This window comes from Rhyacophila brunnea, unplaced genomic scaffold (genome assembly GCF_057557595.1).
Source record: "Rhyacophila brunnea isolate RB1 unplaced genomic scaffold, BYU_Rbru_1.0 scaffold_9, whole genome shotgun sequence".
NCBI lineage: Eukaryota > Metazoa > Arthropoda > Insecta > Trichoptera > Rhyacophilidae > Rhyacophila > Rhyacophila brunnea.
Genome location: NW_028233361.1, coordinates 36,770,229 through 36,789,314, shown reverse-complemented (window position 1 = coordinate 36,789,314; position 19,086 = coordinate 36,770,229). Strand labels below are relative to the sequence as shown.

At 39.3% G+C, this 19,086-nt stretch overlaps 1 protein-coding gene across 2 annotated transcripts; it reads right to left on the bottom strand.

Moving 5' to 3' along the window:
* Positions 1-213: 213 nt before the first annotated feature.
* Usp10 (ubiquitin specific protease 10) lies at positions 214-17,549 on the bottom strand. 2 transcript variants are annotated; one of them, XM_085959596.1, is made up of 9 exons: positions 17,406-17,549; positions 11,542-11,686; positions 8,943-10,841; positions 8,667-8,859; positions 7,409-7,700; positions 5,368-5,475; positions 3,290-3,466; positions 1,498-1,732; positions 214-1,081 (listed from the first exon to the last, which is right to left on the bottom strand). In XM_085959596.1, exons 1-9 carry the CDS (start codon positions 17,421-17,423, stop codon positions 795-797), a joined length of 3,354 nt encoding a protein of 1,117 aa, XP_085815722.1. In that variant the 5' UTR covers positions 17,424-17,549; the 3' UTR covers positions 214-794. The 2 variants fall into 2 exon arrangements, with proteins under 2 accessions (XP_085815722.1, XP_085815724.1); XM_085959598.1 differs by having other exon boundaries at positions 8,943-10,838.
* Positions 17,550-19,086: the final 1,537 nt, after the last annotated feature.

Genomic DNA, 19,086 nt, shown 5'->3' with positions numbered 1-19,086 from the left:
AAAACCATAATATTTGGTTTATATCTACATTATATTGCATGTTCTTTCAGTTACTTCACTTTTACATTATCAAGTTCACGACTTTTGCAGTTGTTTTGCATTTAATCTCGAAATTGAAAAATTTGCAGATGCCCTGGTTTTACACTCACGGTGCGATAATATCCCGGTCGAGACGATTTTCTATGTGCGACCGGGCCTTAAGCCTGCAATGATTCAGAATTGTTTTGATTGAATTTTCTATCCCATTTGATGGGGCCCATCCGTCAATTGCCGTACAATTACAAAGATACTTTGCAACCCCGCTTCAATATTTGTTCCCGATTAACATTATTAAAAATAAAAATATCCTAAAGCTTCATACATACGGTGGTCTAAAAATACATTGTTTTATTTTTTTGAATGAAAAATAAGGTCTGCTGCAATTTCTTTTCCCGTCTGATGAAAACGGTTACATTTATAGTACACAGCATATTTGATAAGAGAACTAACGACTACTATTTACATGTCAATTTATTTACACCTAAAGCTATCCTTCGCCTATCGACTGACAGGAATCAGTTTCACAGAAATGTCAATGCGTCACAATACAGCGTAGACAACAAAATTTATTTGTATTCACTCTCTTTATTGAGTTTAGATTTTGTCATGCCGGCGGTTACGCATCATGGCCACGGTTATACACTTCAACCTTCGTGATGCGATTTCTCTACACGTCAATGTAAAAGGCATTCATAGAAATAGCAAAGAGGAAATAGTCAGTGATGTGATCAGCGGGCGATTCGAAGGGAGGAGGGTCACTGGTTCCTGTGGTGCGTTTGGTGCGGCTGGGGAGGTTGCACGGTGTCGTGGCGGCGGTAGAGCAGAAGGTAGGGGGTACGAGGTGGGCGGGGGCGCAGTACTTGCTGCTCTGTGACCGCGGAGACGAGCGAGTCGTCGTAGCGCAGCCAGCCGGCGCTGGGCGCATGGTAGGCATCAGCCGAGTAGTGCCCTTTCTCTGCTTCCGCTCCCTCATGGTACACCACTGCAAACAGCTTGTACGACCTCTGCTTTGGCCCATACTTCATCTTTGATGAGATTATCTCTGTCAGACAGAAAAAAACTTTTTCATCTATGTGTTCACTTTCTGATTCTATTCCGGGTCAAGTTGAAAGTATATCAACCTATCCAAAAGAAATGACTATTTTTTAAATTCAAATAAATAATACACATGATTTTAGAATGTACCGCTTTTTAATTGCATTTACCAATTTTCAAGATTTACTAAAGAATGCCACATTCTTGCATGGTAATCATTAGGGAGCCGATTTATATGCAACAAAAAACATGATTATATGCATGCACATACATAATTATGTTAATTGTATAAAAAAATCGTATGTAAAAAAGGTACGTTTTTGAGGTTGTTCAGCAATATGAAACTGTCAGAAGCGGTCGCACATGAGGAGATTTGTCAATACGCATTAAGCATTGTGAAAGAGGCAAAGGTCGGAAACTCACTCGGGTCGATCTTGAGGTCGATAGGGTAGTCGATGGCCTTGACGATCTTGACGGTGGCGCCGTCCTGGGGGCGGCAATGGAAGCACTTGAGATGCAGGAGAAGCACCTGCGGCAGTTTCTCCAGTTGCCACTGCTGCCAGGCTTCTACGGTTCGACCTCGCGCTCCGCACACCACACCCTCCACGCGGTCACGCCCTGCTACGCGTTCCAACGCCTCCCGTACAGAATTCGAGCGCTGTAATCGGAAACGATAGACATTTCTTTTTTTCACTGTTCAAGATGAAAGTCAACTGTTTACATTTTGAAACGTCAACGTGCCGATTTCGGAATATATATTTTGTTATTGATATATATATATATATAATGAGAAGTACTTCTAAAACAGATCGTGGGAATTCCAGAGATATAATTCTAAAAGTATAGTAGTTCTCCGATGACGAAAAATCACAAAAAGCATTGATAATATTCAATGACAGGGTGGTCGCCATGACACATTGTCAGTATTACCAAGTTCTCAAGTAATTTCTTGTTTTTTAGTTTTGTTTAAAAAGATATGATATAAAATATTAATAATGTTGGATAGCAATATAAAATAATATATAAGTACCTATTATTTCTGTGTGCAAACTAAACAGACCTATAAAGTAAATTAGTAAATTATCAATTGAACTTACATTTTCAAGGTCGAATTCCATAATAAGAACTCTACAGAATTATCGTTATGTATGTATATATATATTATATAACATGTAATAAAAATAAAACTTTACGGAATACACTATAACTTACCCTAAGGGGCTCGTAAACGAGCAACTTTTGACGGCAATTTGGTACGGCAATTGTGTTACTATTAAAAGTTCCGCAAAATACGAAAATAGTAGTCCACGTTGCCGAAACTTTCCATCTATAGCCTTTGCTTTTTGGCAGCATGGTTGGTCGATACATCGAATTCAATCGAAAATACGGCAATAATTGCTAGATAAATCTATTTCATTCTCGCTCTGCTCCATATGTGCGTCTCTGTTTGACCTCACCCCTAGCAACAATAAATACATTTGTGACAGCCGATTCGACAATATATTGTTATAATTTTTCGCCGTGTCGTTATTAATATTATTATGGTGTTATTATTAATCGTCAGGGTATTGGAGCTTATGAATGTGGTTTATTTACGTCCGGAGCTATGGAACACCGAATCCAAACTATAATGATACTAATATGAAAAGGCCAACAACAAAGTTGCACAAACGTCAAATTTTGAGTTTTTAAATACATAATTATCAATAACTAATTTCTGGTTTATATTACTTATTGTTTCACATTTGTTTAAAAGTAGGACCCGATCCAAATCCTTCTTTCATTTTGGATTAATTTGTTTAGGTATGTGATTATTTTTTATATGGTGCAGAAACTTCATTGCTGGCCGTTGTTGTCACGTGTACGCACAAAATACATCAGCCTCACTTGCCCGACAATGATGACGGGTCATACATTGCCCAGCAACTGGGCAATAGTTGCATCATTTTTCTGCAATTTTTGATACTTATTCGAATACTTTAATTCGAATTACGAAATTCGAATTAAAGGTATGGTTTTATATGAAAATAATGTTCAAGGGACTTTTTTTTTGCGAAAATTTCGAATTACGGCGAATTTCGAATTATCTGTGTTCTTTTTAACGAGGTTTTACTGTATTGACTAAATGAGTAAAGATCTCTATAACTCGTGTCTGATTATTCGTCTTTTTATGAGATTTCTTGTTCTTTGCTCGTAAAAGGTGCGGGCGGTTTACCTGTATGTCGAGGGGCAGGGTGAAGAACGGCTGCACACAGTGGGTGGTGTCGGAAGCGGAAGCGTCGGTCGCCCTCTGCAGGCGGCTGCGCAGCTCACCCTGGAAGATATCGCTGAGCGGCGTGCGGCCCGCCAAGCAGCGTCTCTCCATCGCCCCCCGTTTCTTGGGCCCCATCACCTGTAATCACCGGCCGCACGTGTCACCTCACTGATCTATATTCGCTTCTATCTGATTATTCCATTCGCCGTTGTCTCCCGGCCTCAGATCTACTATCGAGCCCACACTGCGTGTTCGGTTTCAAAGTATTTATCATCATTGTGCCGGGATATCCGCCAAAGCTGTACATCCAACATGCAGTATAATATTTCCATTGTGGAGGATCCATTGCGGAAAGATATATTAAAAAATGAAATTAAACCGCCCGAGCGGAAACTTCAGTGAATTACAATAAATAACATGGTTTGGAGACACTTTCGCATAGCAAAGCAAACATCTAATCAATAAAACAAAATATAAATATTTTTTCTTGAAAGTTTGATATTTCTGTGAATAGTAGTAAACCAATGTTCACAAATTATTGTCAATCTAATCATATTAACACTTTGTGTTGAAATCAATTTATAGACATAAGCAATAATCGGATGTTTTTTAACAGCTACGTACCATGTAGAGGTAAATCGTTTTACAGTGAGAGGTAAATCGTTTTACAGTGGCACCATGGGTACGGCAAATGCGGCGTGCAGTTGTAGTGCTATTGTTTGCTAGCATTGAAACAGGCATTGTCGCAAGCAATTCAATACACGCGTGAATCGCCTATGGTGCCACTGTAGAATGATTTACCTATACCTAATTGTAATATAACACAACCGATTCGCTTTTTCTACTTAGAAATTAAGTACCTGCTGAATAAATTATCACAATATGGTGGCAGTTGGCACTTAACTATTTACTATTGCTAACTAACTTTAATTGTGTCAATTTATGTAGTACAATAAGCAGTAAATATATTAGCCATAGATGAAAGTAAAATCTAATGTCCTCAGTGCAAACATGGTCAATTCCAAATTCGACATTTATTGTTTCAGGGCTATATTCAATTGTCTATTGTATTTTCATATAATTTTATTTTGTGGTGTTATTTATTGTTACCTACATAAAGACGAAAATATCTTTACCAGACAATTTATTTTATTGTTCAATTGTACACAAAGTGTGTATATGTGCTACGCACTCATATGTACTCATATTGCAAGACGTCGCTTGTTGATAAAGATCAAATTAATATTTCTTAAAAATTTTTGCTTGTCTTGCAAAACATTTGAAGACAAAGTTACTCGCTACCTACATAGTACATTGTTCTTTGGGTATCACACGACATTACAATATGAAGTAATGAAGCATGGTATTTAGCACCGATTTCAATTTGTAATCAGATAGTTTCGTATTAACCAAGTTTACAAAGTACAATAGGTGCTTGAAGATGCAGAAAGGCCAAATCGAGTGCTTAAAGTCAGACAACGTTATCTACAAAAAAGTGTTTTTTTTTTTTTTTGACATAACGTTATTTTACATTTACGGCTACATGATAGTCAAACAACGTTATGTCAATCTTTTCTAATTTCTTATTAAATCGTCAGTAAAGTTTAACGCTAACTACATAAGTTACCCTTGTTTTCATATTTTTTTAAAACTATCCCTATAAATTTTAACATCATCATAAGCAAGATAAATGTACAATACACAATAAATTATAAAATATTAACATTAGGTTTTAAATAAACATTTCCCTTGTTGAGTTACAAGAATCTAAAATAACGATTTTTGGCTCTCCTGTAAAGTTGCACTTTTGTAGATAGTGTTGTTTGACACTAAGCCCTCGAAATGCGGATCACTAAAAACTCTTCCAATGTAAATTTAGATGAATTAGAATTTTTTACATTATATTTCCTAGGGTCTACTACTAGCATTCGTCTATCAGGTAAAATTGGCATTGAAATATGCATGCTTTTAATTATTATCGGAAGACGATCACAATTTTTCGGAAGATGTGCTTAATAAAAAGAGAGAATAAAAGTCACCTTCCAGTCGTCTTCATCCTGAGGCGGGTCACGGGTGTCAGGTGTGGCCGTGCCGTTGGCGAAGGGGGCCGCCTCCTTTGACTCCTCGGGCTTGAAGAACTTGATTACCTGCCGGCAGTCATTCGTTGCCATTGAAATAGAGCAATTGCAAATAAGAAAATTAGCACGAGAAATAAAACTTTTTGTTTTGTTCTCCATTTCCCGACACTTAATCAGTCGTAGTAAATCTAGTATTACTCATATTGTACTTATGTAATTAAATAAATATTTTTCTTTTGTACTAGTTGCTGATGAGAAAGGATTTGTTTTTTAAAAATAGTTTGTGAAAGTGTCAATATTATCATTAAAAACTGCAATGAATCGTAAATGAGTGAATAAGGGAAGGGTACTAGTGATTCTACTTACTACTACATGGAGAAAACAAAAGAAATCAGATGGGGGCTTAACCCTTTCCCGGCGACCGTATTCCAGTAGGATACAGCTAGTACGTAACACATGGGCGACCGTATAGCAGTCAGATACGCAAACCTTGACCTGTGGATAACGCAAGAAATATTTTTCATGCGGCATTGAGAATTTTATTAAAAAATAGCCCGATCCATCCGCCTACTTCCACCTATATAACTTTGTCAAAAATATGTTGTTTTAATTTCATAAACATCGATCTTTCGAACCCTCTCGATCTATTGAGATTCGCCGGTACGATTGCATCAGTTCAAATCTACGCGGTATTTTTTAGCGCCTGCGCACTAGGTATACAAAATATTTTCATTCGAGTTTGAGTGTGCGCCGAGTGATTTATCGTGTCAAGTTGAATATTCACCGCGATCTTTACAACACCATGTTTGCGGGAATAAAATACAACCAAAAAAACGAACCTGTGTCGTCAAAATATTTATAAATATGTACTTGAACTTGTGTTCTGGATTATGTCATTTATTTTTATTACTCATGGTCATGTCGTCATGTGTCACCCCAATTGTTTGAAAGTCATAAATCGAGCTCATTATTGAAAGTCGTAAATATGTCGTAAAGATACGTCCACACGGAATGAAAAAATATAATATATTATTATATTTTAGTTAGGACGATTGCGAGTTTTACCAATAAATTACAGGAAGGAATATATAAAACGTAAAAATAAACGTAAGTATAAAAAAAAACACACGGGTATACAACATAATATAAAATGTAAATCATGGAATATTGACTTTTCAACTGTATTACATATTATCTTTGTATGCAATTTAATGTTTATGAAATTTTAAAACCTCACGCAATAAATGTTTTTATAGCACTTTTACAAGCACGCAGCAGATTTTACAAAATAAATATTGTTTTTTTTTATAAAACATAAAACGACAATCACTAACATAACACAATGCTCAATAAAACTGAAAAGTTTAATCTAGTAAAAATCCAAATTACACTAAAAAAAGAACATAAGAAATTATTACAATATTTCCACCACTGTGGACTCAACTTTACGCGACCCATAAAACTTGTAATAATATGCGACACAATAAAAGCTATTATTTTCAATATTTTTAACGGCATTTTTAAGTGTTTCTAACATGACTAAAATAAAATTAGTGTCAGTGATTTATTTCTTTTCATAGGCGCACAATCTCAATGACGCGTTTTTACGTCACAAACATGGCTGCGTATTTTTTCGGTACAAGGGACTATGGACGATTTTATTCAAGCATTCACAGCTAAATTCAACAATCGATTCTATTTTTTAGTGTGGCACTTCGAACCTTATGTATCTAGGCATGATAACAGTAATACCAGCTATTTTTAATTGCCGTATTTATCATAATATAGCGAAGCATAGCATTTAGAAAAATGATACCGCAGAGAGAGCCCCTTTCATATTGAAACTGACGCGGCGGCCGGGTTAAGAAGATTTTCTTAATAAGCCGTTCAACCACTGATTATCTTGGGGGGGGTTTGACATTTCATGCATACGCCTCTTACACATTCAAATGACTGTACCTATACGGCAGGGAAGCGGATATAAGAGGATAGGGGAGGTCACCTCAAGCATCTCGTCGTTGAGTCCGTTGAGAAGGCAGCCGAGGAATTCCTCGGCATCCTCTTGGCGGCCGTCCACGCGGAAACTGTCGCCGCCACGCTGTACATCGCGCAGAGCTCGTAGGACTGCGGCCGCATCTAAGGGGGGCCCGGCTCCCGCCAGGGGTGTGCCCTGTTGCGGGACACGATCTCCCGTCGCATCAGCCGGTGCAGCTGCCGCCGCTCGAGAATTTCGTTCAGCACGCGTCACTCGCGCGCCCGCCGCCATCGGGGTGAACTTATGGCATAAATCCACCCTGAAATGAAATGTCTATCAATAACTATGATCATGGACCCGCATCCCGAAGGGGGGCCCGGGCTAGGATGTACGGTGGCCCCCTCCCCTATGGGTATCCATGTATTTTAGTGATTTATTATATTATTAAATAAATCGACTTGAATTATGTCGGCACTCAGCATCATATTATGAAATGCTGATCACGAATCCCTTTTGTGGTGCATGCGCAATGCGCACAAGTAACATGCGATCATAGAGGTATTAAATAAAAAGAGGGGCAAAAAATCGGCTTTCTCTATTCTCTCAGCCATTATTGACTATTGGACGTGCCATATTAGTGAACACCGGATTACCTAGCGCGCCTACTGTATATGTAGAAAAGAGTAAACTTCTTTCAGAAATACAACCATAGCTCGCGGGCTCTACAGAAATACTTGGCGGCCCGTAGTTTGCCCAGGCCTGGTATAGAGTATAGACATCAAACATTAGTCTGCAGCAATTTATTGTTTTCACGCATTTAATTGCAATAATTGTAATGACACAATTATGAAAACAAGTTGAAAAGTTGATGCTGGCATTCGAATGAATATTTACCCAGTAGAATGATCTCTTCAACAATCTTTGTTTAATCATAAGTTACTGTTAATTAAAATGTGTTACGTTTCGTTATGTTACCTACACAGTGCAGTGCGGTGGTTATATAAATTGATGTCTTAAGGAATGACTGACTGTTAGCCATTCGCCCGAACTATCGGTATGGATAATAGTGAATGAACATCTGGGATCAGCGAGCAATTTTCCAAATGCTTCCTAAAGATGGGACCTCATTTGGAAAACATTTATGTAGAATTTATGAAAGTTTTAGTTATGAATATGACTCCATCATCATTTCTATACAACCAGATCTGTAGTCTGGCCAGTGGGGCGTGTTGATCGAGTAAAGTCGGACAATATGGAAGGTGTATATAAAGGGTGCGAGACTGACATGGCATCGATGACTGGTGTGCTGGAGCGGTCGCGCTTGGTGGCGAAGGGCATGTTGAGCATATTGTAAAAGGGCGGGCAGGCAATGAGCGCCTGCAGTGTGGCATTTGCGTAGCAGTAGTTAGAGCGGTTGGACATTCCTCGTGGCAGTAGCCACACACTCTGGTGCTCCAGCCGGTGCGCTGACAGCAGCCCTGTAATCAAACCGTTCAATATCAACAGGCCTGTAATATTCCTCTGACCCCTCCTCTCACCGGTCCAATAAAATAATACTCACTTCCGATGCGGTACGAGTCAGGGTCATCCACATGAGCGGGAACACGGTCGCGTTCCTCTCGGGTGCTCTTTCCATCCTTGCTGGAGGCGGCTGACTCTGGACTCTTTGCTTCACTCCTGTCATCCGGTCGGCTGTCGACGGCTCCATCGGGGGACATGCCCGTCGTAGGTCTCTCTGAGGTAGACTCCCTCGGTAGTGGGTCAAATGGCCCTACCTTGGCAACGGGACGGACCCCGGTTGCTGGGGGACGCCGAACCGGTTCCTCCGGAACATCGGCTTCCCCGGCAACAGGAGGCCGTGGGCTGCTGAACAAGCTGGCAAAGGACCTGATGGAAGGAGTAGGCGGCCCTGCGGGGGGACCCGGGACCCGAGCAGGCTCCGGGACTGCGTCGGAGAATCCTCTAGATGGCGGCGGGGGAGGAAAGTCAGAAGGTGAGGGCGCCGGGCGGGCAGCGGGGGGTGTCTCGGCTTCTCGTACAGGGGAAGACCGCCGAGGCCTACGGAACGGGGCTCCGCCAGAAACCGGAACCGTTAAGGGAACATTCTTAGTTGGCGCAGGACGCTTAGACTCCTCTGCGGGTCGGACAGGGACAGGAGCGGTTTCAGAGGAATCAGGCAGGGGATCGACAGGTGTTTCCCGGCGATGCTTGCCAGCAAATGGGGCCTTGGCCGGGAGAGTGCGTTGGGGTGGCGTCCCCCGAGCAGGGTTTCCTTTCACGAACGTCTTGTTGACGGCGAAAGGAGCGGGGCCGACATCGGCACGTTCAGTTGCCAGAGGGGGGGCTAGAGCAGGAGTGGGCGGTTCAACAATTTCGAGGCGCGAAAATGCAGCTGATGGCGGGGCGACTGAATCGACAGGCGTTCTGTCCCCTTCAGTATCTAGCACGACAGGCTCAGATTCGACTGTCTCTTGACGAGGAGCATCGGCAGGCACCACTCGGACTGGCGCAGGAGTGGCGATCGGTGAAGGGGTTGTTTCTCCAACTGCGCCTTCCGGTACAAGATCACGAGCAGGTTCGGTGACCGGTGGAACTTGGGGGATATCCCGCTCAGGTGAGGGGTCCCGCGGCCGAGGTCTAGGTTCTCTGGGAGGGTGCCCCCTACGGTCTCCCAGCCGCACGAAGTTCTTGGCATGCACGTTAAATTGGTGGGGTGTCACATGAGGAGGTGGATGGGCCGGTGGCACTGGAGCGGCAACAGGCATTCTAGGTGGAGGGGCCGAGTAGAAGGGTGCGGACGCCTCGCCGGAGTCGTACATGCCAGGAGGTACGGCAAAAGTAGGCCGGTAATACATTTCAGGTGCGTGGTCTCTCTCGCCCTCGGGAAGGTACTCGTCGCCCTTGTCCGCCTGGGGGTCATCGGCAACAGGATATTCGTAGGCGGCATAGGGGTAACCGGCTAGGTATGACACTTGAGGGTATACGGGCAAGTGGTAAAGGGGGGCGCCCTGCGCTGTTTGCGCGGATGGGTAATATTGCGGATAGTAGAAGAATGGTTGAGGGCGAGGGGGGGAGGGGGCGCGTTTGGGCGGACCGGCGCGTCGCCCTCTCCGGCCTTCCCGCGGACGACCGTCTTGAGATGCAGGGGGCCCATACGCTTGAGGGTGGGCGTGAGGGTGCGGTCGGTAGTATTGACTCATATAGCCGTGAACGTTGACGTTGGCCGTGACCTGGCTGACATAGACATTCGATGGTGCAGCCCAGGGTTGGTTGTGGGCGGGAGCCGCAGGATAGAAGGGGGCGGCGGGGGGCGGTCGGGAATAGGCAGGGTCATGGGCCGGGGGCGGCACGGCTCCACGGGGGTGCGAGGGGGGGCGGGGGGAGTGCGCCATCTCCTCGCCTGGTGGTGGACCGCTCAGCGTCGTTGCCGCTCCCTCACGATCGTGCCGCGGCGACTCTGCTAAACAAACGACAAATGAGAACTAATATTAGGAAACTTGCATCACCCGTAGAAAATTTTGTATATGAAATTATTATATATAAATATTTAAATTTGGACAAAAACTAAGACCCATAACTTCCCTCAGAATAAGATATGCAGCCTCAGTTGTGTTCTGGACAGAGGGAAATTTGTTTCATCGGCAAAATAAAACTTTCGTAACAGTGTTGCCTTAGTCTTGCCAGATCTAACTTGCGAAAACCACAGTGGGCACGTGGCTTCAGATCTAACATTTTTCAAAATCAAAACTAGCATGAAAGTTTTCATAAAAATACTTTACGTTGACAGATGACGTTGAATATGTGTGGTGTTGCAGGGTAGTGATTGAGTAATATCTCGACTAACTGCCCTGCTAAGTAAAGTAAAAGTTAGTGTCTATTTATAGATTATGTTGGAACGATCTAATAATTTTATTTAATGTAAGAGAAAGGGTAGTTAAAACTTTGATTCTCATTTCACTAAAATCAAAACCACTGTCTTTTTACTTAGCAGGGCGGTCTACTCGAGAGATTTTTTTTCATAGACAATAAACGAAGGCTGCAATTTTTTTTACTCCTAATGACATCTAATATTCTTTCCTGCAAAACTACTATCTAAGTGGCATTTTTTTGCAGGTGAGTGTCGGCAACAATGATTAAGTTGATGGGCAAATATATAATACCGTATGGAGGGCGAAGGTCCGCGGGAGGAAGCGGAGTCGACGAAGGCTCGGGCGCAGGCGCGGGGGGCGCTGGCGAGAAGAGCGCTGTGGTCAGGCTGCTTCGCTCCTCTTCATTTATGTCCGTCAAGTCCAGGAATTCATACTCCTGCAAGGGAACGTTGATCAGCGGTCAGCGGTAATCTTACATTGCACCACTTTGAAACGAAAGCCGGCATACGAAATATTTAATTTTTTATCTCGAGGCGAAGGTCTCTGACGTGTCGCCGCAAAATGAAACTACTTTTGTTTTCAGTTTCAGTCAGATTTGATAGTAAACGCTGTCCACTTTCAGTGTGTTTCGACCCACCGAGTCGACTGAGCCCGAGCGATTCAGAACCTCGCGCAAATGTTACGACAGAACGGGACAAAATTACAAATACTTACACGTTTAAATATAGAAATAAAGTCTAAAACAACAGACGTTCTCAGTGATTTGAATTGTGATCATATATGTATGTATATATATATATATATGTACAGTACACTCTCAGTAATCCACTGCTCGATTATCCGACAACTACTATAATCCGCTGTTATTTTTCCTAGTTAAAAACAAAAAATCAAGCTCTATAATTTGCCGATATTTGATTGTCAAATTCAGTAGTCCGCCGCGTACACGTATACTACGCAGATGAGACAGGTTTATTTTGTAAACTTCTTCGTAAAACGTACGTTCATCGCGAAGAAAGTAATGTACTAGGGAGGAAAGTGACCAAGGACCGCATCACAATTATGCCGTGCTCCAATGCAACAGGGACACACAAAATTAAGCTTTTGGTCATAGGGAAAGCCAGGAATCGTAAGCCATTCAAGAATATCTGCCACACTGAACAACTGGTTGTGTCAAGTGATTTACTGTTAAATATTTAGTTAATAAACTTAGTTTATAAATATGTATAATTTAGTAAATACTTGATTTTTGATTGTAAATAAAGCCGTAATTTGCTAGTACAAATTTCTCAAAAAAACTATTTTTACGAAATACCTGTTTTAATTTTTAACCATATTTTGTATGTATGCACTATAATCCGCCGCTTTCACTAATTGGATACTTGTCTGGTTTTTGGGGTGGCAGATTACTGAGAGAGTACAGTATAGGTATATATTTTTTTTTTCTTACCGATACAGCGAAGTTCCCCTTCATATTGACTTTTTATCTGAAATGGCACCTCAGAAACTTTTACTCGGATAGGTACAGACTTGATTTGATTTTCAAATATTGCATCAAAAACTCTAAAGCGTAGTCTGATACTCCGGTCTATAATAGTGATCCTATTATATATTTCTACATGAACGTTTATTCAAACAGATACCAGAATAGCATTGAGACCGGATGACATGGTCTCAGTCAAGCATTTCACCGGGTGGTAATTTATAAGCATTTTAAAAACATCCGTATCTGTATGAAATGCAATATCGTATATATTTATATTTAAATATATTCGATATTATTGTATCTCTGTTTCCTACATATATATGTTTCTAAAATGTGTACAAATTACCACTCGGCGAGGCGATGAAAAAGAACGTGTCATCCAAACTCAATGCTATTCTGTTATGTTTTGTTTGAATAAATGTTCGTGGCCATAATATATATGTACAATTGCTTACATACATTTTACAGGTTACAGATATGGTTTGAATTCTGATTCACCCATACGTATACGATGCGATAAACCCTACTCCCTACTCCCTACTTTTTACTTATTTATGTCAGTTATTGTTGTGTTTATCCTTATGGGGTCAACAGGAACATTTTGGGATCATTGCAGAGATAATTTCTAAGAGATAATGTACTATATACTGTCGGGTGTACGCTCAGAGCGGCCTAAGTATGACGAAAAGGGTTCGGTTTAACTGGCAGCGAACAGTTTACTGTGTCAGTTCCGACTAAATAAGCCAAATCAGATATTTTATTTTGTCGAAAGAATCGGAAGCCATGTGGTTTTTAAATTTAGCTTGTCATGGTTCCGGTGTATTTCAATAGGCTCCATCGATGAGCTCCTTTCTACTCCAAGCAACATTCAGTACTAGCTAAACCAACCCTTTTCCAGCGTTGCCAACTTAGCGTTTTTCTTGCCAGATCTAGCATTTTTGAATTTATTTTAAATAAAATTGTATGACCTGCTCTATTAGTTTGTAAAAATGTTGTTAATATTTAAACACATTTTTTAGAAAAAAGCTGGCAATACTGCTCTTTTCAGAATACTCAAACCGGTGTTCGCATTCTTATTCATCTAATGTCTAGTCCAGATCTACATAGGTACATCTGTTTCTTCATAACATTATACATTGTATTAAGACCGTTTTCAAACACTTAATTGCAATAAAAACATTTCAAATGTCGTGATACCAATGTTCATGATTTCTTGCATTGCCGCAGATGGAAAAAGTGTGCTAATACACTGATTAACAACCAAGTGTAGCTATATTTGTAGTCATTTTTACTGTTTCATCGGAAGTAGTGACACATCGTCGCTATAGTACTTGTTTTCCGAATATCCATTTTTGTCAAAATCGACATTTTAATGCAGTTATATTTCTTTTGTCTAACTACACCGAAATCATTTATAAAAATTGTATATTTTCATGTAGAAACAGAGATATTTTTTTAAAAACTCCGAATACGCCATGTTTCGCAACGATTGCTTTGTGCTTATTTTCCGAATGTCAAATAGAATAGCTCGGTCTCACTCTCGCATATCGCTTTCATATAGCGCTGTCTACTTCTAATGTCGCTCACTTCATATGTGACTGATGTCCGTTTTTCGTCTTTCAAAGCGCGCGATTTTGACTACCATTGTGTTATTTTAAGTTTCTATCGTTTAAATAGTGAATTTATCAAATTTAAAGTTATCAATCTTGGCTGCTACATCACCGGTTCGCTCTGAACTTACAGCAGAGTTATGGAAGTAAGTATTTTAGCCTAAATTACTGTATTTTGTACTGAGAAACAGAGATAATATCCCAACGGTCATACGAATTGTACAGTGTGACTCGGTAACTACGGTCTAAAACTTTTTCTGTTTTTAATTTACTTTTTATCTATTCATGCTAAAATGTACGCGAATATTTAATCTCATTTATTAATAAGATGTATGTTTATACGTATTTTTTTTTTTTGGTGGATTTCCATTGAATAGTACATTTGATTGTATTTTCATTAAGTATAATTATAATACTATTGGCTATCCAATAGATATTTTAGTAAATGTACGATCTATTAAGATTAATTCTGGTTTCGTGAGTGAATATTTTATATAATAATATTATACTCAGGATAGAATATTCGCAATCAATGGTTATTAAATAACACATGCCCCTATTTTTTGTTCCATGCCAATAAAACATAATACCTAATATGCAATATATGGTTTGTAATAAGTTTAATTGTATCAAGTTCGATTAAAATCCATAATGAAGCATTATTTGTGACCAATAAAAATATCATTGCCACCGTTTTAATATAGAAATTAGGAAAATTTTACTACCTACATTATTATTACGTAAATCTCTGGATACCGATTTTTTATAACTATAATTAGGTATATAATTTTATGTTGATTCCCAATTTTGTAAACAGAAAATGGTGAATGGCATATTTTATAATTACCTATGAAATTAGGTAAAAACGATCATTGATACAACTTGATCACCTATTTACAAAAAATCATGTACCTATCAGTAAATTTATTAAAAATTACGTAAATAAATATTAAGTTTTTAAGTTTGTACTTTTTGACCACACGGTATACCGTGGTCCGTGCAACGATACGCTACGGTCTTACATTCCGAATGTCCTTGTTTTGTTCCGAATATCCACTTTTCGGAGCCAGCGCTGAGAATGATCCGTATATCCACATTGCTTACTTGTAAATAAAACGTATTTTCTCTTAGTTTAATGAATTATACTAATATATTATTCATCAAATCTCTTCTTGGATAATGTGGCAATCATAAAAAGGTGACAGAGTGCTTGATATATAAACTGATATTTAAATATAAGACAGGGAACTTTGTTTTTCGTTTCCTGAACAATCGACATTTGGTCTATTCGGAAAACAAGTACTATAGCGACGACATGACAGGTAATATGTTTTGATCAAAGCATGCAAATTTGTATATCGGCTGTTCCAAATTACATTTTTGATAGCGATGTTTGCTCTGATGCGGATATGAGTTAAGCTTCGAACAAATGTTTGTGTAGAGCCAAGTTCAGAAACAACTGATTATACCTATATAATTTGTTTGCAGGCTAATGTATATCAGTCTGGACTAGGTTACACAAAACCTAACCTAGTCCAGGCGGACATAACGAGTAGATTAGTATACCTATACAGCATACACTCTATTACATTATCTCCTGAGAATGGCCTCTACAATGAGCTTGAAACGTTGGGGAAAGAAAGGGAAAATCCAAAGATGTTGAAGAAAACCATATTGTATAGAGATGGAGCCTAAATGTATAAAAGCGAGACAAATGGCCAAAAAGGAGCTCTGGAAATAGGTACTGCACTAATGTGACATACCAACTCTCACGATAACTTTGATTACTTTTTCTCTCTTCCAAACATAAATGGCACTTACGTTAAACTGGAGCTTGCTTCAGCGATTTTTGTAGGAAAACGACAAAGGCTCCATCTGGAAGATTCTATATCTTTGGGAAAAACACACAATGACAGCCCAGAAACCAAATACAAAAACAGTCAATTGTGACAGTCTTACGCAATATTATGTCATTCATCCTCAGGACCTCGATTATTTATTTTTTTAAATAGTGTTCCTGAGAAATACTACTTCAACGACACCTATCAACTAATAATACTCACATTATAATAATTATTCCGTCTTTCGACCGGCGGAAAATATTCCAAATGTTACTAATTTAATACACTTCCATAATGACGTGCAGTTTTGACATGCCCACAATAATAAATTGACAAACACATATGTAAATAGCTACGAACATTATCGAGACTTGTAAGTACTTATTTAATCACTAATCGGTAGCGAGAAGTCGCCAGAGCTACAAATAAAAGAAAAACACGAAGCGGATAACGACACAACACGAATACTCAATAATAATAAGTAATATCATCATTCCATTTTCCATTCCAAAGGTCTTGTGGCATGCTTCCATTTACATTACGATTACGACATGACAGCTGAGAGTACCTACCGATTATTTGAGGCTAGGTTCACCGATTCAAAATGCCAATAATTACGCCGGAATGATTATTTACAAACATTTTGGCAACTTCTGAAAAATATACGGTCAAACTAAATATCTCCAAATGATAATCGAAACTCGGGAAACCGTTTAATCTTTGCGAACACAAATAATTATATGAGACTCGCGTATTGAAATTAACATGTGGTCGATGTAACTTTGCCGAAATATTTTACGAAAGTACTTAAATAATTATTGACAAATAATAACAAAAAAATTGCGTCAGCATACCCGAGTTAATCGATCGAGGAAATTTATTTATTAATTTAAAAACGAGTACGGCGGCGTCTCGCAATCATGCCGACGTGAAAATGTCCGATAATGCCGACAATAGACGGGCAGCCACATTAAGATGGCGTAACGGCAAGAATGTTGAAGCCGGTCTGCAATTGCAAAAGTTCGCTAAGTTCCGAGTTAGAATTAATCGGAACGCACGCCGGTTGTGAAAATTACACATTAATTTATATCGCTTACCTCTTGCTCGGTCAGACTTTCTGTAAAGAGATATTTTAATGAAATGCTAGTAGTGAAATATGCACATGAAAAAGTCATGACTTATGATTGAAAAATCGCCACTCTCCAACGGGACACTTACCGATTTAGTTTGATCCATGGCCTTTTTGAAACACCATTACTGATTCTTTGAACTCATTACATGCGGCGGAATAATTCGTCTTATTAAAAGATATCTCAATCTCACTCGACACAAGACCACACATATGGCATAACAGGATGTACCAAAGCCCGCGCTCGCCGGTTCAACCAGTGTTGCCAGTTGCCATCTTTTGGTGACCGAATTATAGTACGCGGTTGAAGAAATTATACATAGTTATTCGACAAAAATTATAGTACGCCCTGTCATGAATAATAATTGTTGAAAATGTATAGGATTTTTGCTTCTTAACAAAAAAATAAAGGAGAATTTAAGAAACTCCGAGACCCCCTTTTATTTCGATACTTCTTCCGACCGAAAACGCTTACCGACAAATTCAAGAATTTTCATTTTATACCAGTCAAGGGGTTTTTTACGTTTTTCGAGCCATTTTTTCCAGGTTCTTCAATTTTCTTATGTTGCAAAATTATAGTACTTTGCACCAATTTATAATACGGAAATATCAAAATTTTAGCACCTTGTACGTATTTTTTTCCAATATTCAAAATTATTGTATTTTGGGCGTATACTTAATGTGACCAGACGTCCCGTTTTCACCGGGACAGTCCCGTTTTCAGGTGGCGTGTCCCGGTGTCCCCGAACATAGCGACGGGACGCCAAAATGCCCCTTTTTCGAAAAGAGAGAAACGCGTACTAAAAATTTTAAAATAACGTGCAAAATCAAAATCCTGGCTGTAGAATCTAGTACCTACTCAAAACATATAGGCACATACCGTAAAACTTTATTACTTGAGACGGTAGGGTAACTTGAGAAAAAATGACCTGTTGTCCTTTTTTTCATTGTCGTAACATTATCACAGTGACCTCACTTTTAATTTTTAGTCTGAAGGGAGGCTGCATAATATGTGTCTCTCGTTTATAATTCTCCCAAGACATTTAACTCACAGGTAAGAAGCAGAGTCTTTATTATAATTTCAGTAAATAAAACGTAGAAAAATAGTCCTAACATAACTTTATCGTCAACCTAAACTTTCAATTGTTTTTTCTTTCAACATCTTTTTTGCGGTTACTTACAGCTAACGGTTTTTCGGATTGTTCGAGTGATTTAGTCGAGTAGCGAGTGATTTGGTAAAAAAAAAGTGTCTGAACAGACTAATTTAGTCGAGTAGTTTAGTAAAATCATCAGTCCAGTCACCTCTATCTATAGATTAATAAAGTCTGAGCATAACTTTTTGCACAAGCAACGAGTGGTCCACTGCCATACTATTTATTGATAAAAAAAAACTTGAAAGCAGATTTTGGTATTCTATAATGACTGAAGAGTATAAAATAAGTTTATGTCGTTTAAAATCGACTGTCAAATTGACAAACGTCCCAGTGTATTATGATAATACACAGAAGAAGTTTATTTACTTTGATCGTCACTTCCAATTATTAATAACACAGAACCACTAAATCAGATCAACTCCAAGGTCTCCAAGATACGTTAAAATAATCTGAAAGAAATCTGAAACTAAGACTCTGACAGACGCATCATTTTGAGCACTCTATAGACAATGAGAGGTCATCCATAGAGAATGGGAGGGGAGGAAAGGTAGTACTTGTCGTTAAATGTATCGGCTTTCCTCTTCAGTCGGCAATGGTCCAGTCGATCCATTTTATT